Source organism: Styela clava, chromosome 6 (genome assembly GCF_964204865.1).
Source record: "Styela clava chromosome 6, kaStyClav1.hap1.2, whole genome shotgun sequence".
Classification (NCBI taxonomy): Eukaryota; Metazoa; Chordata; class Ascidiacea; order Stolidobranchia; family Styelidae; genus Styela; species Styela clava.
Window position 1 is genome coordinate 16,856,724 of NC_135255.1, and position 26,508 is coordinate 16,883,231.

The 26,508-nt window shown below is 33.9% G+C and overlaps 3 protein-coding genes across 7 annotated transcripts in view; 2 read left to right on the forward strand and 1 right to left on the reverse strand.

Moving 5' to 3' along the window:
* LOC120332025 (uncharacterized) overlaps nucleotides 1-15,262 on the forward strand; it is a 30,865-nt gene extending 15,603 nt beyond the window's left edge. The window contains exons 7-18 of the mRNA XM_078113740.1: nucleotides 3,635-3,746; nucleotides 10,256-10,319; nucleotides 10,786-10,881; nucleotides 11,172-11,301; nucleotides 11,793-11,935; nucleotides 12,222-12,403; nucleotides 12,563-12,691; nucleotides 12,993-13,100; nucleotides 13,812-14,033; nucleotides 14,445-14,590; nucleotides 14,763-14,930; nucleotides 15,162-15,262. Coding sequence (XP_077969866.1) covers nucleotides 3,635-3,746; nucleotides 10,256-10,319; nucleotides 10,786-10,881; nucleotides 11,172-11,301; nucleotides 11,793-11,935; nucleotides 12,222-12,403; nucleotides 12,563-12,691; nucleotides 12,993-13,100; nucleotides 13,812-14,033; nucleotides 14,445-14,590; nucleotides 14,763-14,930; nucleotides 15,162-15,262 — 1,601 coding nt within the window. The remainder of the gene's footprint in view (nucleotides 1-3,634; nucleotides 3,747-10,255; nucleotides 10,320-10,785; nucleotides 10,882-11,171; nucleotides 11,302-11,792; nucleotides 11,936-12,221; nucleotides 12,404-12,562; nucleotides 12,692-12,992; nucleotides 13,101-13,811; nucleotides 14,034-14,444; nucleotides 14,591-14,762; nucleotides 14,931-15,161) is intronic.
* LOC120330887 (uncharacterized) overlaps nucleotides 1-26,508 on the forward strand; it is a 394,767-nt gene that overhangs the window by 291,133 nt on the left and 77,126 nt on the right. The gene's annotated exons all lie outside the window — the stretch shown is intronic.
* LOC120330257 (uncharacterized) overlaps nucleotides 1-26,508 on the reverse strand; it is a 292,402-nt gene that overhangs the window by 251,110 nt on the left and 14,784 nt on the right. The gene's annotated exons all lie outside the window — the stretch shown is intronic.

The window sequence follows — 26,508 nt, forward strand, 5'->3', positions numbered from 1 at the left end:
AGAACTGTAAAATAATTTAACGCATCATCCTAAACGTTTTTGGTAATTCATATGCGTTTTTTTCGTACTCTAATATCACAAAACCGAGTGCCATAAAAAGTCCCTGATAGAAGTGCTGCATAAGTAAAGCCCAAAACTACACCAACACCAGCTTATACAGTTATAAGATTTGTTTCAGAAGTTTCTTATAGATACAAACGTGAATTGAATATCTGTGACCCACTCCAGCACTCTCTTTTGTTCCGCGATAAAATTATAATTTTTGACCCATTCATTGAAAAAGGTTCGCCATCCCTGGGCTATAGCCTAGTCTTACCTAGTACCGGTACTGGTCACTTGACATTAGCAAACAAAGCTTTGGTTTGCTCAGTATGTTCCCCAGCTTTTCATTTTAGGGGGGGTGTTTCGAAATTCAGGGGGTGGTAAATAATTTGCTATTAGCGATAAAACTATTTGTATTCTTAAAAAATTGGTATGTATTTAAGAAATGATGTACACGAGGGGTCCCCCAAGTTGATTGACGGCGAGCCAAAACACACAACATAATAAAATTGTAGGGCCAGAAAAAGGGAGCGATGAAAAGTGCGCGACGACACGGCTGGGGTTCAGGGCGCGCTGCAAGCGCCCTGTGAAAATTTTGAGAAATGGGCACCAAAATAGGCTCTAAGCTTGATTTTAGATACACCTAGCATGGCAGTTTGTTATGTGATGAAAATAATAATTATAATATTTAGCTGATAGAATTCTCGAGAAATAAATAACAAGCACGGCTTTCAGCAAGTAATTAGCAATTGATAGTGACTAATGAAGTTACTTGCTCATCTAGCATAATGACTACTTATGGCTTGTTTTGTTACACATTCCACATTATTTTGAACATGTTTGTTTGACTTTTGTATGAATTAAATTTTGAAATACGCGCGTCAACTGATCATAATGGCGCATAATGTTGTATTCCTTCAAAACTGAAATATTGGCATGGAAGACAAATTGCTGAAGTTTGATTCTTTCAATAAAGAAATAAAAAAGCTGCCATTCATATAAAAAACGTCTGTTTTCAGTGCCTAGTTTTCGTTCTGTGACATCTTTAAGCTTTCTTAATATACGGCTGATATCTAAAATACTGCAGTGTGTGATCCTAAAACAAATACGTATACATAAGATACCGGTATAATTCAATTGTTACGAAATAAACGTGCTCAAACTGTGATAATGATGTAACGATAGACGGTATCTAAAACTGAAAAGGTACCACATGAAGTGTTAAACTATTTTGGCGGGCCATTTTAAGTCGTTACGCGGGCCGTAAGTGGCCCGCAGACTGCGGTTTGGAACCCCTCACCTACACTGATAAATATGCCATAGTCGTTATATTTGAATACAATTATACTAGAGTTAGGAATTACAGTGTGGAATCGCACCTCAAAATTAGGGGGGGTGTTTGAAATTTTAGGGAGGGTGTTCACCCCCTATAGGGGGGGTGTGGGGAAATCACTGGGTTTGCTTGACTGGCAACGTTAGCTGAACGCAATCTGAATCCACATGAACACTGTAGGCTAATAGTAGTAGTGGATTGACTGATCGATTGTTTAATTATGGCTAGATAAAGGTACCAGTACCGTACCGGTACTATAATTTCGCGTTTGTTTATCAGCAACTTAATAATTCGAAATCTTACCTGTACCAGCAAGCTTAAACCTCCAGACCTCTCAACACAATGTAAGTTTTCCACATATTGTAGCTTGAGACAAGTTCAACACAAACTGTGCCCTCCCACTTATTCTATCTATTGAAAATTGGAGTTGTTTACCGCAGACAGTCTGTTATGCACAGAGTTTCATCGAAGCCACGGCAGAGTGATAAGTCAAGTCACCGCGCATAAAAATATTCGAAACGATTTCAGCCAATAGCGTTCAGCCTTCTCACATCGTCACAGTCACCTCGATATCACGTGACATGACGCGTTCATGCATTTCCACCAAGTTTAGTGGAGAAAATGTTTGGTAACACACCCTGTGAATGCATTAGCACGGTGTATATAAAATTATGCAACGAAATAAGGCGGAAAATTTATCAGTACACCCCAATGGAGAGGGTGGAAATGGCAAATATCCTCTTTTTCTGTTAAGAGTGCAGTGAACTGTTTCAAATTCTACACTAAAATCAAAGTCCCCATTAAAGACATACGCACTTTCAACACAGCTAAATTTTGCTAACAATTTTGGCTGTTTATCGTCAACGTGAATGAATTCCGCGACAATTACCTTCACACTCAGATACTGGCTGTTGTGCTACGACTACTGTGGGCAATAATTTTTATTTTGCTTACGGATCTATACTATACGTCAGTTCAGAAAACGCAAATGTTATAACTCGATCATCGTCATAATCAAATGGGTGGACCCGATTCACACATTTCCATTCGCCAATGACGGAGATTCGAGTGTTATAATGTTCAAGCCAGCTTTGCTTGAAATATTCCATTTCGACTGTTTTGATTTTATTTTCTTTATAAGTTAATACCACCAACTTGAACGGAACAACATTATAATCAATGACGCCAGTCAAACAATAAAATTCGCGATAGATCTTAAAAAATAGTTAAGAGCTATTTCATACGCTGTAAATTGCGAGAAAGGCAAAAAATTTCGTTATGCTTGGTCACTATCGAAAATAAGGATGAAAACGAATAATTACGACACAATTTGATTTTAGATTTATTGCCGCGGTAACCCAGACTAATTCTTGGCTATGTTGAAATATGCGATAATAATTGTAAAGAATTTTCAATCAAAAACATCCTTGACGTGTTATAAGTACTTCAAGTCGGCGCTGACTTAAATCCTTTCGGGGTCGTCAGTTATTTATTGCAGCGTCGCTAAGAGCGTCTTCGTTACGATAAAACATAAAATGAAATATTTGAAAAATGTTTTCAATCAAAACGCGAACGGCGGCGCTAGGGCGTATCCACGAAGTTCAATATTCTTATAAACATTAAAAACGATGTTCGAAGCTCGCAATATTCGAAAAAATTCGGATAATAAATTCGAATTGGACTTCCCTGAAAGATACCTTGACTAATTTCATATTGATTTTGTTATGACGTCATAATGACCGTTTCGAAAGTCGAAACACCGGCGTTTCGACATATCAGTGTCTCGAAACAGTGTTTCGCCCAGCCCTATTTACAACATATTGATAATCGCGATTCAAATTAAATCCTAGCTCTGCAGATAGGTTACATTACCAAGTATTTCATTGAAAACTATTTTATATATTAAAAGTATTTCGGTTGAATAAATTATCAAAATACTTTTATTGTTTGCTGAACCTAATCATTCATTGTGAAAATAGGATGATCAATTTCATCCCCGTCATGATAATTGTGGATATAATGAAGTCAAAATAAAACATTCTTAGTCTGTTGATCATAAATCATAATTTTTTTAATTCCGCTATAATTTTGAAATATAGTTTTATTATTGTTTCCCCAAATAATTATTCGAGTTTAATCAAATCTTTCTGTTAAAACTATTAAATACTGGTCCTACTTGGCTGCAAGTTCAAAAAAATGAATATAATTTAAACCTCACAGATTAATCACTTCATTAACTGTTATTTATGCACCTAGGAGGAACACTAGGAGTAAAGTGTGATGGAGTCATTGATTGTGCGTACCCAAAGAAAGAAGAATGCAGTGATTGTGCAAACAAACCAGCATTCTGCTCTCGACTTTCAGGCAATGGGTAGGTGAAGTTCAATATTCTAGAATTTCTAGATCAACCAACTGTGTAGTGTAAAATTACAAAATCTTCAATGCTCCTAAAGAAGGACTGAAATCTGGCCAAAATAAATTCATATATAGTTATAGACTATGTCTATAGTAAAGCAGTGACGCAATTTAGATAGTAATCATATTAACTTGAACAAGAAGTTTTAAATTGATATTACGTGTGTCCGCCGAGTATTGTTTCGATTTCATTTGTTATATTTTCGAGTTTATTCATCAGCCATTATATAGTATACTATCTTCACAGTGAGTGTGGCCTAACGCCTAATTGCAAACTTGATTCATTAATTTATGCATCACAAAAAAGGGAATATTTAGTGTGAACCAGGGGTCGGCAACTTACGACTCGCAGGCCAGTTCCGGCCCGCAGAGTAACATTATCCCGCCCGCAACGCTCTAATGAATTGAAGCGACAAAACGGCGGTTTCGGCGATGAATAAATTATATAATCTGCGCTCAAGGAGTAGATTTCATTCTTTACGTAACAGAATTTATTGTGGAACTCGTGTAGACTAATATATATTATAATCTAACAATTAAATGAACAGCTACTCGTTTAACAATTTAATTATGATTCGACAAATCGCAACACGCAAAAAAGTTGATGCTGAAAGCAGGGGCTTAATGGCGTAGAAAATATTCAAATCGAGCTTTTTGAGATGCAATGCAATGAGAAAATAAAATTCATATTTTATTTGAGAGTTGTTTCACTGCTTGATATTTATAAAAAGTATCTTCTTGAAGAAAATAGCTATCCGAATTTGACAAACAATGCAAAAAAATTCACATCGATATTTGGAAGTACATACGCGTGCCAGCAATTATTTTCGAAAATGAATATTACAAAGAACAAGCTGAGAACTCGGATTTTTGATGCCCATTTAGAAAATTTCTAATCTTGGTTTCATCCAGTGCGCCACCTGATGTAGAAAAGCTATCAAGCATAATGCAACAACACGTGTCACATTAAATGTCATCTGTAATTTTTTTTTTAATTTGACCGAGTTGAGTTAACGAATTGTCACAGACTTCGCGCGCTGATTGTTGGTTTTTAACTTTTAAAAAATTTGTGCCCCCCACCAAGACTTGCAACCTTCAATTTTGGCCTGCGAGCGACGAAGGGTTGCCGACCCCTGGTGTAAACGAAATGCCCGGCCGTGAATAAACTATTTAATAGAAACATTTGGCGTAGAATATTATTCGTCTCGTTTCATTTTCGCTCTGGCCTTAACGAGTGTCGCTGGTAAAATGGACTATTGGATGCAGGTGCGCCAGGACTTTCAAAAGGAAACGTGGGGGTTCGAAAATTAAATTGTCGTTTAAATTCCACACAGATGCTCATATAAAACTATTCGCGATTACCCACTCGTTAAAATAGTTCATTTTCTTAGTGGATTATGATTTTTTGTTGCGAAACTATTCAATTCAAGATCGTGACGGACATTTAAAATTTATTACCATATTAATTTAAATATGGTAAAAGTAACTAGCACTTGCGTCGACCTTCAACATAATCAAAGCATTACTACTCCAAAATAAACGGCAATTATCAAACATAAATTAGTGATAAACTGCCCCGGTTTGGATTCGTAATTTTACGGTCTTGCAAATTTGTCAAATTTCAGCTAATCTTGAAATACTGACTCCAATTCAGCACAGTGCAGCAATAAATCCCAGAGTATAGCCATTATTGTATGCTGTAGTACAATAAATTCTTGATCTTTTACATCAGTAGAATCCGGGAAAAGTCGATTGACGGTAATTTAAGAATGTTTAGGAAGATACATAGCGCTCTGAATTAACTGTGTTCCAACTTCAGGGATTTGTGTATAGTTCCCAGTGGAAATCCAATACTGTGTCCTGTAGGTACGCGAACTTTAAGCTATTTCCAGATTTTAAAATACCGTTTTTGTCGCGGTTCCCAGAACAAAATGTAAGGTGTTCGTTGTTGTGGATTGACTCCTTTTATTATCTTTTGCGTTTCGTGGCAGATGATCGCATAATAACGCGTTTTTCATACTGGACGCACTATTTCAAACGTTAAATAAAGACTGGTCGTTTGAGACTTTGAGGCACATGGCGTACAGGTGCAATGGAATACTTGGCATACAGGAAGAACTTGCAAAATCCTATTTTAATGACGCCATATATAACAAATAAGCTCATTACACTCATTATTACAAGCGGCTGTTTTAGCAAAAAAATCATCCGTCTTCCAAAAAGTGAAATCGAAAATCACCCTGGCTTGGCCGCTTATTTGAGGTGGATAATCCTCATTTGATTGGCTGCGTTCGCCAACGAGTTTTCTTTATTATTGGATGTAAATTATGGCAATTTTTATTAGTTTCAATTCATTAAAATGATTTTAATCCATAATATCAATTTCCAACGAGTTCTTGTAGGTCTCTTGGCATCTAGCCTAGAGACATCTATATCAATTCAATGCATATTTTGTCACGGCGACTGATATTTGTAAATGACCCGATATTATCATCAGCGATATATACATTAGCTATAAAATCAGCATGCCGATGATAAATAACGATGTTGTTGTATGATACCTTACAAAATTTGATTTGTCGCCGCGGCAGTTGATGATACGAGAGCTATCTACCGTTCAAGACGCATATCAGGATGATGTCAAACCTACTTTGTTTATATAACTTTTTTAAACAAGAAATCACTTCACAAAGACTTCAAATATACATATATTTTTATTTAGAAAGCTTGCCTCTCACTGAGCGCGCTAGTGCAATGTATTCGTCGCTCACAATCTTTATTTTCACCTCTTCTCTTGTACTATGATCATAATAATAAATTAACAGTGGAAACAAAATTGTTGAAGATCTCTTTATACAAGTTCGTGAGTGCCTTCTAGCTTAAAAATGTCCCATCAAAGATCTTTAGACTCACGCAATTTTGTTCAGAATAAACAACAGAAATTCCTATTTGCATTTTTTATCTGATTGAAAACGTATAGCCGGTTTTCCGTTATGCCCGAAAATGTCCTCTGACTCTTCACAACTGTTTTCGGCTTGCGACTTTCGTCAAATGCAACCAACTTTATTTTCCTATATTTCAATAAATAAATGAATGGGGACAAGTATTCATTGTCAAATATTTTCGTTTCATTATAAAAAAAAAACAATGTGCAATAGACAATATCTTTGGAGATCTTGAATATTTGCCTCGTGACATAGTCACAAATATTTCATGTCACACTAATCAAGTTGTAAACGCGAATGTGTTTAAGTCTTGACTGGGTCTTTATGTCGAAGTATTACTAAAAACCCGGTAAATTGCCTTGTCACACATGACTTCACGTGTGTTAAACCAGTGGTTCCCAACCTTTCTACCCTGACGGAAAGGTAAAATTGAATAAAATGTACTCGAGGACCGGCAAAAATTCTAATGAATAGAACGGAAAATAATAACATATATTTGCGTAGATATAGTTCAATATCGGGCACTTTCTATGTTTCTAGAAAACAAAAAATGGCCATTTAAAATTATTTCACATGAAGAAAAACTATCAAATAATGGAATAATCACTATCATAATAATGTAACGTAAAATAATATCGAAAATAAAATAATAGTGCTGGGCACCCATTATGCGTGTAAAAAGGGGCGCTCCGGAAGTATTGGTCACAATCTGAACAACCGTGGTAAAGTGGTACACATACTATGTTCAAGCTGTGCGCCATATTGGTACGAATACTTCGGGAGCACCTAAAGAGGCACCCAGGAAACATCTCACATAAAAAACGTGTACATGCTAAATAGGTTCAAACTAAAGTAACTCTTGTGAGAATTTGCTGTTAATTCGTTTCCAGTACTGGATTGCAAACTAGGCATCAAAGAAAGATTTTGCAACACTTAGCTCTGCAGCGACTCGCAGTCAATTTCTTTGCTTCGTTTTAATTAATGCTAGTGATTAAAAAGTTTTTTCGTACAAGTAACTGTTTTAATATTCGGACAACAGTTTGATTGCTCGATAACTTAGCGATGGGTATTCGTTATCAATAAAGCGCAAGAATTGTGATAGTGATTCTTTCATGAAAATCTGGACTTCAGATTAGAGGTTTATTGGTTCATCATATTTTGTTGCGCGTCCCGTGACCACCTGCAGGGTCACAAAAAGTTTATATCTTGCTGAATGCCAAGGCAAAGCCGTGGAATATTTGACTGTTGTCAGGAATAAACAAAATAATATTCAAAACCTTTCATTTGGATGATAATATTAATGACGAAAAGCATGCAAAACGGAAAAAGCACGCACGCTGATTTTCTGGTTCCTGAATCTTGGAAAATTTGACGAATCGCTTTCGCGAAGAATCGGAACCGAAAAAGCGAAAAATGTGACTACTCGGCGCTAAAGACGTCGCCGACCGATCACCGCACTTATCAAACAGTAATATGACGGCGGAACAAAAATTGCGTAATAAACAGACGTAACTTCGTCTTTTCGGCTTCGATAAAGCGATTGGGACTTCAAAAAATCAACACCACTCGCGGACCGGCACTAAACCTCAGCGGACCTGCACCGGTTCGCGGACTGGCGGTTGAGAACCACTGTGTTAAACAAATGCAACGCAGCTTACCGGTATTCTCAAGCACGAGATTCTATTATAGAAAAACTCTATGTTCAGCATTCTAAGTCCGCACTCGCGGAAACTCAAATTTACATCTAGAACCTACGCGTCAGATTGTTATTTTATCCAGTTAAAAATGGAACAATAAAGAACAGGAAACAATATTAGCAAAGATTTTACATCCAGTAGATTGGTCACAATCACAGTACCTATCTTTCAACATCGCAGTACGATATGTTCAGGCTAGTTTTTGAGCAGCTCAATTAGCTTATTTGGTAACCTATATAATGTACGGCATATATGACGTATCACTTATTAGAACTGACATATGCGATGTACGTTTAGTTGAACTCTTTCTCTGTCGGTTATTTTTCTTGATGTTGTTCAATTTCGGATGCACTTTTTCCAGAGAAATGCTCTAATAAATATTATAGAAAATTACGAAATGTAAATAATTTCTCTTCTCAATAATGAACATAGGAGTTGTAGGCCGTCAAATAAATCCATAGCCCCCAAAGCCCCCCTCGGTGTAACATAATCTGCATTTCTGCAGGTGGTCCCTTTAATCATTGCCTCTCTGAAAGGAATCGAATGCTTTTGCAGCTGCTGTACATGTAATTTCAATTCTCCTGCGTTAATAATTGAATGAGACTTAAATACGCGGAACACATGCCATATATCTTTATGGTACCAGTATTCAAGTATTCGTCACTTCGATCCGTTTGATTCCGGAAGTGAAAGATAAAGTTCAAGAACTTTGGTTGTTCTGGCTAAAATTTCATACCATCTGACTATTTGACGTGTAGAGGGAGCTATCATTGATTTCTTGCTGATATTCAAACAACTATTAACAAGCAACAAAACAAGCCAAAATGAATTGCGGCCGGAAAACTCAAAAAAATGGATTCAATTTAGATTTGTTCATTAAGGCAAATATACAAGCATTATGCATACAATATATTGCATAAATCTGCGACTTTTTTCGAGCAGTTTATCAAAAAAAAGACGCAGATGAGGCTTTACAATGTTAGTTACTCCTTCCCATGAAGACGGGCGATCAATTCGATTTACTTTATGTTCTCTTCACTTACAGAATTTATTTCTCTCGTATTTATATTTCCAATTCATGTCTCAAGATAACGTCCATGTTATTTTATTAATATATTCTAAATCTCGAAGGTTATTTTATCAGGCTTGTATAATCTATTGTGTTAGTGATTGTAATGTGAATATGAAAATAATCGGGCTTAGGGTTGGGATATGACCTTGAGTTAAATAGTTATTTATCTTCTTGATCAAAGCACTTTATGAGCTCAAAAATGTATTCATTCAGCAGATATTTCTATTCCTACAAAACTACATAGCTGGACAAACCATATGATTAATATAAATGTAAACCGCAAATGCGCGATCATGAAAAATGATTCTACCTCGTTGAGATTCTGCTTCCCCCTTGACATCGAGTACAAATTATTGTAGAATTTTTGTTGGCAGGTTGTACTATGTGTGTGATAACAAAGAATGGATCTTTTCCTCTCGAATTTGCAATGGAATAAAAGATTGCGTTGGTGGAGAAGATGAAAAAAATTGCTCAAATAGGTATTTTCTGGTTATGTTGTGTTTTCAGTCAGAAGAAATATTTTAGTAATGAGAGTTCGAACATTTTACAATCAGCCATATTTGTATTTCTTTGTTAGTGCCAATTAAATACTCAAAACGAACTGCTCAAATACAACAGCTTAAAGAAATACTGAACTTTACTACAAGTTGAGTCACCAATGAGTTTGATATCGTGAACCCAGAAATTAAACAGATTTTTTGTATTTATATTTTTAATTGCATATATTATTTAATAGTAATTTTATTTGCAGGTTTTATTGCAATTCAGGATCTACATTGCATGTATTAAATAGAAGGGTGTGCAACAATCAAAAGGTAAAAATTTATTCAGAATTAAAATATTCGAATATCACACAAAATTCAATAGCCAATATGATTAATTTAAACCCCAGAATATCTTTGCTTAGAACTATGGGTTGCAAAGATTTGATCTATGTGAAATATAAATATGTTATATACTCATGGCGAATAGTATCTTATTGATCCCTGAATATTACAACGTTTATAAATCTATGTTTGTGATTTTCTAGTTCATTGAAAATGAAATTTCTGTGTGGGGTGTTTTGCATATTTTGGTCTACAGAATCCTTCACGACTAGAAATAAAACAGAGATTGTGTACTTTGATAATGAAGTTATCTAAACGAATTCAGACCAATTTCTTGATCATTTGGTGAATTGATAGGCCATGAGCTTGCCCCCAAACCACATTACTTTATTGAATAAGCTGAGATACTAAAAATGAAATGCTAATGATAACAATTCTCCATACATAATAACAGGATTGCGAAGATTTAAGCGATGAAATGGATTGTAGTAATAAAACCCATTTCTACTGCAATGATACAGGAGAACCAAAATTCATAGCAAAAAAAAAGGTTCGTCATATAATCCGAGTTTATAAGTAGTTTACTGAAAGCTCTATCTATGACATTTGACGCTATAAACGCTATTCTTGTTAATGCAAGTTACTATCGCTTATATTAATAACAGTTTTGTTATTTGTTTATTTCTGCAAGGTGACACCTTCAAAATTAAGATTCTAATTAAATTATTTCTTGAATTTACAAACCATTTGTTCAATATCTACGCTGATGTGTCCTGTATGTCTAGATTTAACGGTTGGATTTTATGTAAATAAATCCAAATTTCTTGTTTGACTGAGTAGATTTGCGATGGAAGCGAAGACTGCAAAAGCGGTGTTGATGAATGTCTTGACAGATGTATTTCTAGTGCTTTCTCCAATATTGATTTAATGATAAGCAACGAATACTTTGTTGCATTTATATGGATTATCAGTGAGTTATCTATATTTTAAAGTTCGTCCTTTGAAAGTAATTTCTTAGGTTTTCATGATATTTGAATATTGTGATTTTGATTTCCTGAATTTCTCATGGGAAATTTTAATTTGGATTTTTTGGTCATTGGTCTCATCATGCAGTGAGCTAACTGATTTAATCCTATACATTATGAAATAGAATAAACATACGTAGCTTCGAATATCTCTGATCGTATTGACTATGAATGATGATGAATACTATTTCCGAATTTCAACTCAGCATCTCATACTATTATTGTTACTTTGAAAACAATTATTTCAATTTCTAGAGAATAAAAAATATATTATACTATTTTATTTTATTAATTTTATTTTTTGTGTCTATAATCATTTCTTTTCCAAAATTATTAAACTTTAGCTTTAATGTTTGTGCAAAGCTCTATTCTTGACAGATTGTCTTGTATTGCTTGGTTCTTGGCTATATCTCATGTATGTTAACTTTTCATGAAGGTTTGCTTGCTGTTATTGGAAATTTATTCGTGGCCAGCAGATCAATTCGAAACATCTTCTTTCCTAAACAACAACTTTCAAAGATTGAATTAATCAACAAATCTTTGATATTTAACTTATCACTCTCGGACTTACTTGTAGGGGTAAGTGAACAATATTTAGTATAATTATCCATGAACTCTATTTATTCGAACTTTGCTGATTTAAAACTATATATAAATGTATTCAATTTTTCTGCTAAATATGACTATAGCATTTTTTTGTTAATTTCAACAACTTAGCATTTCGTTATTTTTAAGAAATCTTAGCGAACTGATTTATCATGATGTACTCATCTAATATTGTTCCAAGAATACATTGAGATTTCTTGTAAATACTTGATCTGAATTAAAGTTCATAACAAATAATAAATGTCATACTATTTTACAGATATATACATTGGCCATTTGCATCAAGAATGCAACAATAACAAAGGATTATTGTAAAACGGACAGACAATGGCGAAGTGGTTCCACGTGTTCTGCTCTTGGAACTCTGCTTTTGATTGGATCAGAAAACTCTGTATTTACTCTAACCATTATTACAGGATTTCGAATGAAAACTGTACTGAGGTAAATTTGTTTATATGCTTTTACACAAGCCATGCTATTTTTGAAACATTTTCATCCTCGATTGTCTACAATATACAGTAAATAAATAAAAAACAAACATAAAATAAAGTGAATTTTATTTAGTTGAGCAATAAAAATTCTTGAGTTTTGTTTTGGCAGGCCTTTTGCAAAAGAAACATCAATGAAGATGATCGCATGTTTGATGGCACTTTCATGGGTAATTTGCATCTTGTTGGGATTGATTCCGGTCTTCAATTTTACTCAGGACTTTTTTATCGACAGCATTTGGTGAGAAAGTAGAATTTGTTGCTTTTTAGACACAAACGTTTGCTTGGTAGTTAAAAACAACACTTGTATAAGTAAGAAGATCTGATCTTTTATTCGTAATAGAAATAGTAGTCTTTATTGTTAATAGCGACATTCTTGATCAGAACTAGTAAAGTGGCATATACCATAAAACTTATCATAACCTATTGAGAACTGACTTGATATTTTAAGTCAACTCTTAATCTTTTTGAACAAACATTCCATATTTAGAATAAGCTTTCATAGTGCAAATCAGACATGTTGACTGGTTGAAATATTTTAGGTACGACAGACATCCTTTGTATTCAACTATAAATAAAAACGATGTTGAAAATTTGTCTCGTGCACTTCTAACAAAACAGAGATTTGAAGATGATCCAGCTATAGAAAAGTGAGTACGAACTGCTAATCTATATTATTTTTCAGAAAAAAATGATTTTCAATTTAATGTTTAATATGATCAGGTTTCTTAAGCACTTTTTCTCTTTTAACGAAACTTTCTCTAATGACCCATATAAAAATCAGGAGATTCGATTCAAAAAAACGAACGTGTACAAATTAGTCCCCAGCCTTTATGAACCATGCATCAGCACAGTGCCGATACCGTCCAACTCAGCTTGCAATATGGTGCTCCAGTCACTTAGACGTTACCGTATTTGTGCCGTAGTTGTCATGGTTATCTGCCAGTCGGCGTTCGGAGTCGTTTGCTTAGTGAGTCCGGAAATATCCGGTCTTTTTAAACATATTTCTGCCAATGTTAGTATTTTGGCGTCCGACTCCTCACTTTAGTACTGTATTTAGTTCGATTTTTGTTCTTGAATAACCCAATGTTAGACTATTCATAGGTGTCGTTGCTCGATAACCAATGCTGGTTTATCGCGTCCCCTTTCACCCTGAAATGCATTATTTTCCTCTCTTTTCTTATCTCGTTCTGTATGTACAGTGTGTATTTCTTGGGGATAAAATAAATTACTGATTACTGATTACGTTCAAGCTGCCCAATTTCTCACTCGATAAAGTGATGGGTTTATTCCAGCCACCAGCGGTTGAACATGTGTTGTAACAATATCGTTTGTATAACAAATCCTTTTTATTTATTTAGAAAACTTGGAACATGGTCGTTGCTAGAATCTCTAATCAGCGATTTAAATTCGACATACAAGGTTGAACGTAGGTTTGGATATTACTCCACTCACGGAGTTTGCCTTCCCACTTTGTTCCCAAACCCTGATACTGACACTGCTTGGTTGTATTCACTGTTCATCCTGATCGTGAACTTTTTGGCATTTTTCGTCATCTTTATCGGATACGTCAAAATATACAGGTGTGTTTGTAATATTTATCGATTAGAAAATATATCAAAGATAAAAGAATCTGATCTTTTTTGAGATATGGCTAATGCAAGATAAAATATGTATTTTACAAATAAATTCATCATTAGGATAAAAAAATTTGAGTTAATGTTTTACTCTCGACACCTCAGGGGGAAGGAGAAGACAGACATCATTGTCACATTTATTAGTAACACTAACATGAACTTAGTGTACGTTTGCAGGTGCTTTTTCCATACTCCAGGCAATCACTTTTTGTCTGTTGGTAATACTTCTCGTTTCTGGCATGAAAAACCTTACCCGCAGTTTTTTTGCTGTTATATTAAATAGCAGTAAACATGTTAACAGGGACAGTCCGAGAGATAAATGGATTGACTTGGTTTATTGATTTTTAAATGTTTCAGGAAAACACAGGAAAAGAATGCTGCCGTCAGCGACAAATTAAAGGCAGAAAGAGCAATAAAAATGCAACAAAAAATTAGTCGGATTATTCTTACTGATTTTCTCTGCTGGATGCCTGTCTGCATAATGGGCTTCTTACAAGTTTCTGGTGAGAAGACTTTATGTGGAATCACCGTCTTCAAGAATTTTATTTTAAATCAATTTTTGAATGAATTTAAATTTTTTTAATGCGTGATTAATCTGTTATACTAGAATATCCTTTTTTTTATAAAAGCATCAAAATATCATATTATGCATACGTTATCTTTCTCTCTATCCAGGCATCAACATACCATATGATGCATACGTTCCTGTAGGTTTGATTATTATTCCGATCAACAGCGGCCTCAATCCTTTCCTATATTCTGATGGCCCTGATTACGTGTGGGAGAAACTAAGCCCCGTCAGATCTTGGATTTACGAAAATATCATGGGACGATGTGTTCGTGGTGAGTTTCGTAACCTTAATTCAATGATTTGGTTGATGAATGTGACTGTACTGATATATTTATTACATGACTAATGTGGGTGATAAATAAGGATAAATAGGATTTTGTCATCAGATACAGGCGGTGTAATCCTATACGGTAATATTGTTGAATAAATTGTGATAAACTCTCTGTTGCTTTAAAGTGTCAAATGAATAAATTTGGAAAATGACTCAATTTTTTATTAAACAGATGAGAAGAAACCAACTGGTAATAAAAGAGATTTTCAGAGGAGTACACGTCAACAGATGGATAATTTAACAACGCCATCACAAAGAGTCCTGGGTACTTAACCGCATATTCATCTTTTTCTATTCACCCCAAAAAAAATTTCAAAAAATTTCTCTGATTCGCGATCCAATGATTGGATTAGGCCACATCGACATGGAATCAAAACCACTTGGAAAGCTGATTTTTAGTTTTACGCTCATTGTTTGCAACATGTTGCCCCATCGTTTATCCACACCGAAGCCACGCAATGAATTAATTTATTTTTTATTTTCAGAAATTCAAACCCCAATTCAATGCGAAACCAGTGTTTAAAAGGAACGGCAACAAAATTTATGTTCTTCTCGTCAGATTACGAAAACATAGAAACTCACTAAAACGTTTAAACATTTTTTGATGAACATTTTTATTTCATGTCACAGATTATCGATTTTGATGTTTTCTGGCAGAAATTGTTGTGTTATTGAATAGAGCATTTTACATCCCTCAAACTTTTCCCCTGATTCTAACTTCAAATTAGAGCATATATGCAAAATTATAAAGTTTTATGGATTGAATCAAATGTAATAGATAGATAAATTGGAAGATGTTGTCCTCGGATCACTGCTCGTTGCTTGAAAAAAGAATTGATGATTTTGTCAGGTTAATTGAAATAACATATGAAAATTGTTGGATGTTGTTGTGCAAATCATGAAGATATCACTGTATAAACATGACTTTGTGAAACCTACTTGCTATGTTCACATTATAGTTGACTGGTTCACTTCACTTAGCTTATCGTATCATCATTATAACAGAATTAGGGAAAAAGTTTTTGTAGATGTGTGTATCTGTATCACTATGTTTCATTATAACAAAAAATAGAAAGCAATAAAATTTTTGTAGATGTGTGTAAACCTATGTGTCATTATAACAAAAATAAATGAAAACCAATAAAAATTTTGTAGATGTGTGTATCTGTATCCCTATGTGTCATTATAACAAAAAATAAAAAATAATAAAAATTTTGTAGATGTGTGTATCTGTATCCATATGTGTAATTATAACAAAAAATAAAAACCAATAAAAATTTCGTAGATGTGTGTATCTGTATCCGTATGTGTCATTATAACAAAAAAATAAAAAAAAAATAAAAATTTTGTAGATGTGTGTATCTGTAATCATATGTGTCATTATAACAAAAAAATAAAAATCAATAAAATTTTTGTAGATGTGTGTAAACCTATGTGTCATTATAACAAAAAATAAAAACCAATAAAAATTTCGTAGATGTGTGTATCTGTATCCGTATGTGTCATTATAACAAAAAAATAAAAACCACTAAAAATTTTGTAGATGTGGGTATCTGTATTCCTATGTGTCATTATAACGAAAAAATAAAAACCAATAAAAATTTTGTAGATGTCTTATGTATCTATATTTGCTTTTATTATTTATTGTTATTACTACCTAAATTTAACACATTTGAGAGGCAACAAAATAACTGAACTTTTCTATTTCTGTTTTATGAATTTTATTTCAAGTTGATGTGTTTGCCACATAAATTTTACAGTCATAATATAAACTCTTTAACTATATATTTTCGACTTGTATAATTCCATATTTGAAAATGCAACTTTTGATTGAAAAGAACTTGAATGTACAAATACTCTTCTTCAACAGACGCTGCATTCTCTGTCAAAATTTAAAGGTCCTAAATTGTCCATGTGTCTGAACTCTGAAAGCACATTTTTGACAATTCTACTAATTTACGACTTAGATAATATATATTCATGTTATAAATTACGAACGACACCAGTAGTATGGACTACCATATGGAAATAGGTAAAACTACTCCCCAAGTCACCCAAAATGAGAAATAAGTCAGAATGTGGTATAGTCTGTTAGAATTAAAAATAAAAAAATTCCATATACAGCGGTTTTGAATGCTAGATTCTTTTATTAATAAATCATACTTACGATTTTGGCACATCATGCCATCAAAATAGATTCTTCCAAGCTAATTCAACTGCATTTTGACTACACCATCACATGATTTCCACACGCCTTACCTGTTAGTTTATTGCCGATATTTTGTGTGCAAGAAATAAGAAGATTGTTTTGTTTGAATTCCCATTTAATTGTTTATTCATCACTTATTGGTATTACTCTCAAGTTATAAACTTGTATTTTGAAAAGTTTATGAAAGCTGAAAAGTACAAAAATAATTTTTTCGATGTATACATTATTATTCAATGTTAGTAATTCAAGAAGTTCCTTTTGTGATTCATACATCCCCCAATCTGATTTTTAAAATATTGCGTATAGATAATTTGGTATATACTTAAAAAAAACAATAATAAACAATAATATAAAAAACAATAATATTTGATGTAATCTTAATTCTCTATGGATCCTGATATTTTTTACTTCAACATTTATTGTGTAATTTTTCACTAATGTGTATATTTTTTTGTGTTCGTAAGAATTTTTTGATTTTCCTTCCATCTCGAACTGACGCAGCCCAAAAGAAATTTGTACGAAGTTGGTATAGCAAAGAATAGTTTCAAAGTAGGTCCATACCAAAATACCAAGTTTCGGGCATTCACTATAATTTTTGTGCACATTTGCCGTGCCGATGAGTTGATATTAGATGTTGGCCTTTACACTAACTAAAAGTACAGAGATATTGATAAAAATCGGATATTTTATCATAAATTATCGAATGTGTTTTGGATGTACCATCAATAGAGCTGTAACCATACTCGAAAAGGAAATTCACACACATTGCTATATAGAAACCCATTTCTCCCATTTTCAACAATCAAAATTCGGAAATTCTCATCAGAGTTTCAAAAATCATAATACCGATGTTGCAATTTTTTATGAATCTTGGCGTACTGAGAACAATTTATTTATATTTTGTCAAGTTGAACGTTTCGGTTACGACTTCTAAACTTAGATTTGTAAATCAGAGTGGAAATCATCCTGTACCAATGCTGGCATGGATTCCAAATTGACAAAAAACTATGTGACTCGGATATCTAAAATTAATATACAATACGAAATTTATTAAAATCAGTATTAATTCTCCATTTACCAAAAAAACGAATTAAATGAGTGATTAGTATAAATACTCCATAAACTTGGTCTGTACGCTGAAAAATCCCATTTTATATATCCGCTCATAATGTATAAGTTAGTGAGAAACTATCAAAACTTGCTTACTTTTATCAACCAAACTAAACTGCGATTGTGGCAGATTTTGCTTTAGAATTAATCCATAGATCCAAGATTATTGTGGTGCATTGAATTGCCTTTACACAAGGAAATCACACAATTTCATTGGGGCCTGTAGGCTGACATTTTCGTTAGTTTATTGTCAATACTTTATGTGCATGTAGAGAATATTTTGTTTGGATTGCCATTTATTTGTTTAATTATTACTCATTGTTATAATTGTCTTATTATAAAATTGCAAATATTTCATTTTGTGTGTATATTATCATCATTATTAATTAATGTTAATGTTTTAAGAAATTTCCGATGTGATTCATGGATCTCAGATTTTGGTTATTTACGACATTTTAGCTCATTCTAATATTCTACAAAAGATTTATTTGCTATAAATTTGTGCTTTTTTCTTTTGAAACACTACTTTATCTCATGACATGGTCGCAATATATCATATTGTGTTGGTCGATAATATTGGATGTAAATTTAACCCCGTACAGATTTTATCTTGACTTGTCATTCTTTTGACTCATTTTTCGCGTATTTTCCCACTGATGTGTATATTGTTCTTTATTCTCGATTTTGGTTGAATCTTCTGGCCGTCACAATCTAAAAAAAAATTTGTAGAAGTTGACGTTGCAAAGAATTGGTTCAAATTTCACTCATAGAAAATTGTTATTGTATGTTACAATACTGTCATTCATTGGGTGAAAGATCACATTTTCCAGAAATTGATATTCTTTCAAAACAATTTTTTTTGCGAGAGAAATCTCGATATTTTGCTTGTAACTTCTGTAAACTGTATTAGTTAGTGAATTTGACAATACACATACATATTAACCACGTATTTTGGGATTCTTATGAAACTGCACGCGCGGACAAGCCGTAATATTGAACCAAATTTGTCTGGAGAGACTTGTAGTATCTTCACAACCTATTCACAATTTATACTTATAAGAAATCATCTCGAACAATAATTGGTACATTTAAAAAAAAATATTCCATAGTTTAAAGGAGGTATGAAGAATTTCGGTTCATTTTTATAAAATTCGATGTATATACCCTACTATGCCGGATGACATATATCGTACCAGTCGTACCACTTATGTCTCATGCCTAGTCCAACTCTAAAAGGTATTATTGGTCTTTTACAATTAATGTTTTATAGTGGAGTCCTATATTTTACGAAATAGGGACTCCAGCTTTGTTGAAAATGCCAGTTCTATAAATAGCATCGATTTTAAAATCGCCAGTCAGACATGTGACTCAGACGGGGAATGAACTACAATAAACTCCCTTATAATGGCTTAGTATTGGTTTATCATGTACCTTCAGTCATACATTCCATCTCTGGCTCTGTGATGTTTTGAAAAATATGATTTCGACTGCACCATACTTGGTGTAGGTACAGAAAATTTTTAAACTTGAAAAAAACGTAAAATCAATGGTCATTTTAACCCGAAACGGCGCGCATTAGAATGTTTACGTCGGAACAGGGTAACATTTTTTGCATCGAGGGGGGCCTGTGCAGTAATAATTGGAGGTGTGACGTAAATACAATCGTGAATTTTAGAGTAACCGTTCATGCTATAATAGTGGTTTTGGTATTGTTCTGTTGGAAAATAACACAAGAAAACGTTGAAATAATTAATTAGGAATAATTATTAACCCTCTACTAGGCACAAAATCTTGCAAGTTCGAGGTTGTTCAAAAGTAATTTTGAAAATTTTGTCGTATAAAAAAATATTATTAGAGGAGTGTGTTCTAAACATATATTGCTGAATAGAACTCTAGCACACGCTATCTAAAGCCATGAGTAAAGCTTTAGGGATTAATAGTTGAGAAAAAAATATTTTAAGAATAACCAATGTAAAATGGCCCCAGAGCGACCGGTGGAGTAGGGTTTTAAAGCCGTACAGATCTTATCTTTGTTGATAATTCTTTGATGTTTTACTTTGTCATTTTTGTGTATTTTTTTATCAATGTGTATATTTTTTGTTTTCAAAAGAAGTTCTTAACTTTGTTTGAATCTCCAGGCTCACAAACCCCAAAAGTAATTTGCAAGAATTTAATGTAGCAAAGAATGGTTTCAACGTAGGCACCAAATTTTTACTGTGCATTACAATACTCCATCATTCAGTGAGATTTATTTTGCGATAAAAAATTCAATTTTTTGACTCTGATTCCTGGCGACTGTTTTTGTTAGTTCAACTTTTAGATTAGCTTAACGCGCTTTTATCTCCTTAGTGGAAGCTGATTTAGGAGTTCCACTTCTTTTTACATGTAATTGCTGTTTGTAAACAACATTACAAAGCCCACTTTCCTCTATGCCGAGCTTCATAGACCAGATTACATTTTTTCTCCAAAATTTTTACAATTTAATAGCTGGAGAACATTTTAAAGTTTGGTACCGACTTCAGTCAAACTTAGATATAATGTAGATTTTCCAATTACAATTTTCTAGTTATATATGTATATTATGATATGCTAACCGTCAATATTGTAGTGTAAACTGATATTTGAAACAGAAAGCCTGAAGCTTGTTATGTGTGAGATTGCAATAAAAATGTAAATATACCCAATGCAAAGATCACAATATGTACTATTGTTTGTTTTTTTCGAATATTACAGACCTAATGTTTAGCTGTTGATAAATATGATGTGTTAAATTGGATGGGTTTTTACTGCATATGTAAGAATCCCGCTTTCCAAGAACTACGGAGCAGACGTTTTATTAAATTCCATGTCGATAAAAGGAGGTATGAGAAGCAGATTTCGCAAGGATCAGAATTTGTACAAAGCTTTAGACACTATAAAACAAGTCACACAGGACCCGGCTGAGTATTTATTCGCGACGAATGCTTCAGCTCCTGTCGATAGTTGATTTTCATATGAGCCGCGATATATTGAATTCCCAACATACGCGTTGCGGTATTCAATGCTCTGTCGAATTCATCCTGGTTGAAAACGATATTTGAACAAAGACGTGAACGTCAAACGAAAGATAATCTTGAGGTCCACAACTATAGTATACATCATTCTCATTTCACATCATTCTCAAGTCATGTACCAGATTTTAGTTTATCATGAGGAATTAATTCTACTTTAACCTGAAATCTAGTCCAAAATCCATTAAAACTGTTTCCATAAGAAGAATGTTTCAACTTACCCATACTGCATGTTATGCTTGGCGCATCGAAAGTTATATATTTGATTCATGTAAAGCGTGTCATGTTAATGTGATTTATATAGCGACTTGCAGCCATTTTTTGAAATGAGTAAGCCTGTTGTTAGTGAGTTCGATACAAGAGAAAATCTATTCTTTACATTTTTGGTTCCATCACTATAGCAGTGTGTCATGTTTTGTCGAATTTTGGGCGTTAGGTATCAAGTGAAACACGCATTTCCAGAAAAACTATTCTTGAAACCATGTACTGGCATGATACTTTGATCGTTTGGTGTAAACTTTTGATATTTTGTTTAGATTTTTTAGTCATTTTGTGTATTTTCATTGAATCTGATGTTATAAGTTTTGAATATTCCCATGGACCGATTGAAATATTAGACAAGTCAATCCGGCGAACTAATATGAAACTCAGACATGATTGGAGCAATTACCTACTCATTGATATATTAGAGAAAACAAAGCCAGGAAATATTCAAAACGATTATGGCAACACATGTCTAATAAATCATCTAACGCAGTGGTTCTCAATTTTTTTAATATGGTTACTTCTAAATCAAATCACCAAACGCTCAATTTCCAAAATATATGGCAATAATACTAACACCTATTACATCTTCCGATCCAACTTCAAGGTTATATAGCTCGGCATTTTAGACTACAATCTATACGCCAAAGTATTGTTATTATATCCCTACAACCGTGTGACTATAACTAGGCTCATTCACTAGATGCAAGCTTTGAGTGTCTAGCTTTTCCGATGGCCAAGGTACGGGGATTACAAAGAAAAGTTTTCCCAGTTTGGGAACCACTCATCTAATGTTTTATGTGTCAGATAATCAGAATACACAAACAGAAAATACAGAATATATCTGACTTACTTTTTATCTATTCCAAATGTCGGTATACTAGCATAAAAGGAAACAGAAAAATTGTTTAAATGAAACCAGTTGACTTGCGAACACGACGACGGTATGATTGTTTGTAGCCATTGCAAATTGAACGGTCGTTGTTCATTTTTATTCAGTCATACAACGCTTTCGCTGCCACAGGCCACTATAGTGGCCCAAGCAGCTGACTCCCTTTCTTGCACAATATCTCGACTTCGGATGGATCAATTTTAACAATACTCACATCGACAGAAACTGCAATCAATTGCCTTGCTAACTGAGTAACTGGCAAATAAAAATACATAATTGCTATTTGAAAATTTTGTGAAAATGAGCAAAATAGACCGAGTTTTTCAAAAAACTCGATATTGGCTATGCTTGGTTCATACGCAATTGCATCCTAATGTATGCAAGATGGAGCAAAGTACTCGCTAGACAAAATTGTGCACTGTTTAAATATCTTTCTATCGATTCTAAAATAAATATTACATCTTTATTTGTCGCTGAGTTATAGCCAATTAGGTTTGCCATTTTTGGATGTCATTGGTATCTTTATGGTTTCACACGATTAAATTGTGTAACCTACGTACTTGTCAAGGTCACGGGTTGCGTCGACGCACGATCTACGATTACGATGACGTCGTTGACGACGTAACTGACGTTATTACGCAGCGTGCGATTATGGCGACAGCAGAAAGAACAAAGCGATGGTCAAAAAGTTGAGACACCCAAATAATAATGTTAAGCGGCAAATAGCGATTATTTTTTGGTATTGATGCGGTGATCAATTGTATATTGCACAAACACTAGAAAATATAAAAAGTACAAATATAAAAGAAACTTGGGTGAATGAAAATAAACAGAAAATTGAGGGGAAGGAACAGTAGACAACGTTAAGGGACCATTAACAATTGTGTATTTTCATGTGATACAACTCTGCACATAGTGCGGGGCAAAGAGCAATACCACAACCCCTGCAAAAATATTTGGTAATTGTTCGTCGAGATTCTAGATCCGAACATTGCACGCAATCATGATATTTTTTTCGTAGAGTTGGCCTTTAGTGCATTTACTGACAGTTGGCATGGGCTTGGTAAACTTATTTCAGAGCGAGGTTTCAACAAGTCAAGGCAAATGTACATATCGTCACGCTAATAACCGAATTGCGTATGTCATTTTTGGCGATTTTGAGTTTTTAATAAAATAGATATTTATGTAATGCTGCGCACCTGTCTGTTAAATCAGATTTTATTTTAGGAATTCCGAAACCCATAAAAATGGAGATTTAGTATGACATGCACATTTGTGCAATTGTTTCGTCATAATGAATTATCCTTGTTGCCGCAGTACCATTGTGACGTCACAAAGGCAAAATAACCTCGGCGAAGTATTTTCGAGTTTTTGCATCTCGGATTCTAGCTTAGCGCGTATTAATTTGAATTTTTACTACAGTATAGGAAGACGTGCACTTGTGATATTCACTGTCCGAGTCCAATTTACCTTGGTTGGCTTTTATATTGGGTGCATTGCTGTTTTATTCTTCATATTTAATCTTAGTCCAATTCTGGTGGGTGTGCAGAACGTGCTATATTGATGAAATATATATTTTTAAACATAAAAAATGATGTAATTGAGACTGATTAGCTATTTTGGAGATTAGACATTGTAGATACTGAGAATTACATTCGTTTTTGGAGTGTTTAGTTTTCAGGACTGGTGCATATAGTGAAGTTACAAAATTGCGTATGTCACCAAGTCATAGACACATTTCTGCCTAAGTCACAGTGCGCCATTATGACGTCACTTAACTGCGTCATACAAATTAACTTAAATCCGGCTACGATCAAAAAATTGAACCATGGCAAATTATTGACTCTCAATTGCATAACAAAATCATTAGGAAGTTTTTTAGGTTTTTCTCAAAACTGCTAAAAATGACTTACGCAATTCGGTTATTAGCGTGACGATATTCTGTAGTGTGGGGTCCTGAAAGATGGAAAACTATTTTCCATCTTTTCGGACTCCACTCTACAGAATATGTGCATTTACCATGTAAGTAAAGGCTTATCAAGGCATCGAAGATGCGGAAATACCACTCTGGTCCTTTGTGAGGGAAAAAATTAGTTTTCATTCCATGTGATCGACTCCACCCATGTACCGTGTGTAATTTTCAATACACAAGGGCTTTTGCACGCTTCTAGTACCGTTTCGTGTATTCTGTGAACGAACTTCTGTTATAACGTGGGAGTTGGTGTGAATTGTCGATAACCACTACTCTCTACGTATCATGCCAGGTACAGGATAAAATTTTGTTCGATCGCAGGAAGACGGCATCATCGCTCTTTGTAAGTTGGCCTTTTGTCATGTTTATGAACGAATCGGGCATACCCTTTCTATGATAAGTACTGGCGTCACATCACAATGTTGACCGCGACGCACAGCTGGAGGCCGCGATATCGACAACACGAACGACGACACGTTGTAGTTACGCAACAACGTACGATCATCATGACGTAATATAGGTGCGTCGTTCGGCGGCAACACAGGCAAAAAAGTAAAAAAAATTGCCTTCTTTACCGCTTTGTTGCTCGAAAAAATCAAATGCAAACAACATGCGATTTTTTGTGCATGAAAAGATAAATATCTTGGTTACCCAATTGTCATAACTAGTTTAATGTTTTTTGTTTCGGAAAACGGCACTATTCATCGCTTTATTTTTTGTGAAAACTTTTAATTTTATGTTTTCATTTATTTTATTAATCAAGCTTCATAAAAAAAATAATCAGATCATTAGATAGCCCTGAAAAAACTAAACAACTTTCATATTTTTTTTTTTATGTGGGATACCAGATTCAATTTATACTGTCTGCAACCCGTTTATAATGTCTGCAACGTATACTGTCTACGCGAGCGAGACGAGATCATCCCACTTCAGAATATACCAAATATACAAGACTGAAATATTTGATGTAGCCTAATTGAGTAAGAAATAAAGCTTCATGCATTCTGTTTCGAAGCAATTGTCTGAGAACAATATTCGTTAAAAGGCACTCGATGATAACTTCAAAGTGTTTATGATAACATAAACAATAAAACCGACAAGCAAAAAAGAGAAATCCACAGTAATAAATTGGCAAGCAAATTAACAATTTGTAAGTTGATTGTGCAAATACTTTATGAGACCTTTTCCTAATGGCTCCATCCGTGTATGAGCTTAGTTTGCGCAGATAAATTTGAATTGTGCAAAACCACGTTTCCGCAAAATAACACTACCTCAGTACCTATACTCCCAAAATTACTGTATATCCTCACTAAAGACTGTTGCTGTGAAATTTCGTGAGTTCTTAAATATTCAATATCTTACCCATCCAAATATAAAAGGCTTCAACAAAATCTGAAGTTACTCAAAGCCTTGAGATTGAACTATATAGGAAAAACTTTTTCCTTCATCCATTTACATTGATTTTTGCACGTTGTTTCAAATTTTTGCAATTTTCCCTACGTGGTGGGAATCAAAATTAAAAAAGAAAACAGGTTATCTATTGTTCGGAACCCGTTAGTCACATTTTACATAAATCTGATATATACCTTTTGAAAGGCCAAATATGACGCTATACCCGTGAGCTGTAGTGTATTTTAGCCATTTGCTGCGACTGTTTGTAGATATTTAAAGCTCAATGAATTGAATGTATCTTGGAAAAGCACAACCCTTTGCTTAGTTGTTAAATTGAAATAATACGAGACCTGAATATAACATTTTAAACGTCAAAAAAGCGGGTTCGCTGATACCTCGATATTTCAAGTACACGTATATTTATTTTTAATTTATATTCTCTCTCCGATGGAATCCGATGAAAAAACTCGATTTATTTACATTATGTTGGGAAATTACTCAACTTCTTGATACGTAACTACGACTTTCAATAACTTCCTTCAAAAAATATGTTGGGCGAGGTAGACCGTACCTCACCAGAAACAATAAAATCAACATTTTAAGTTGGGCTTGTACTTTCTGGACAAACTT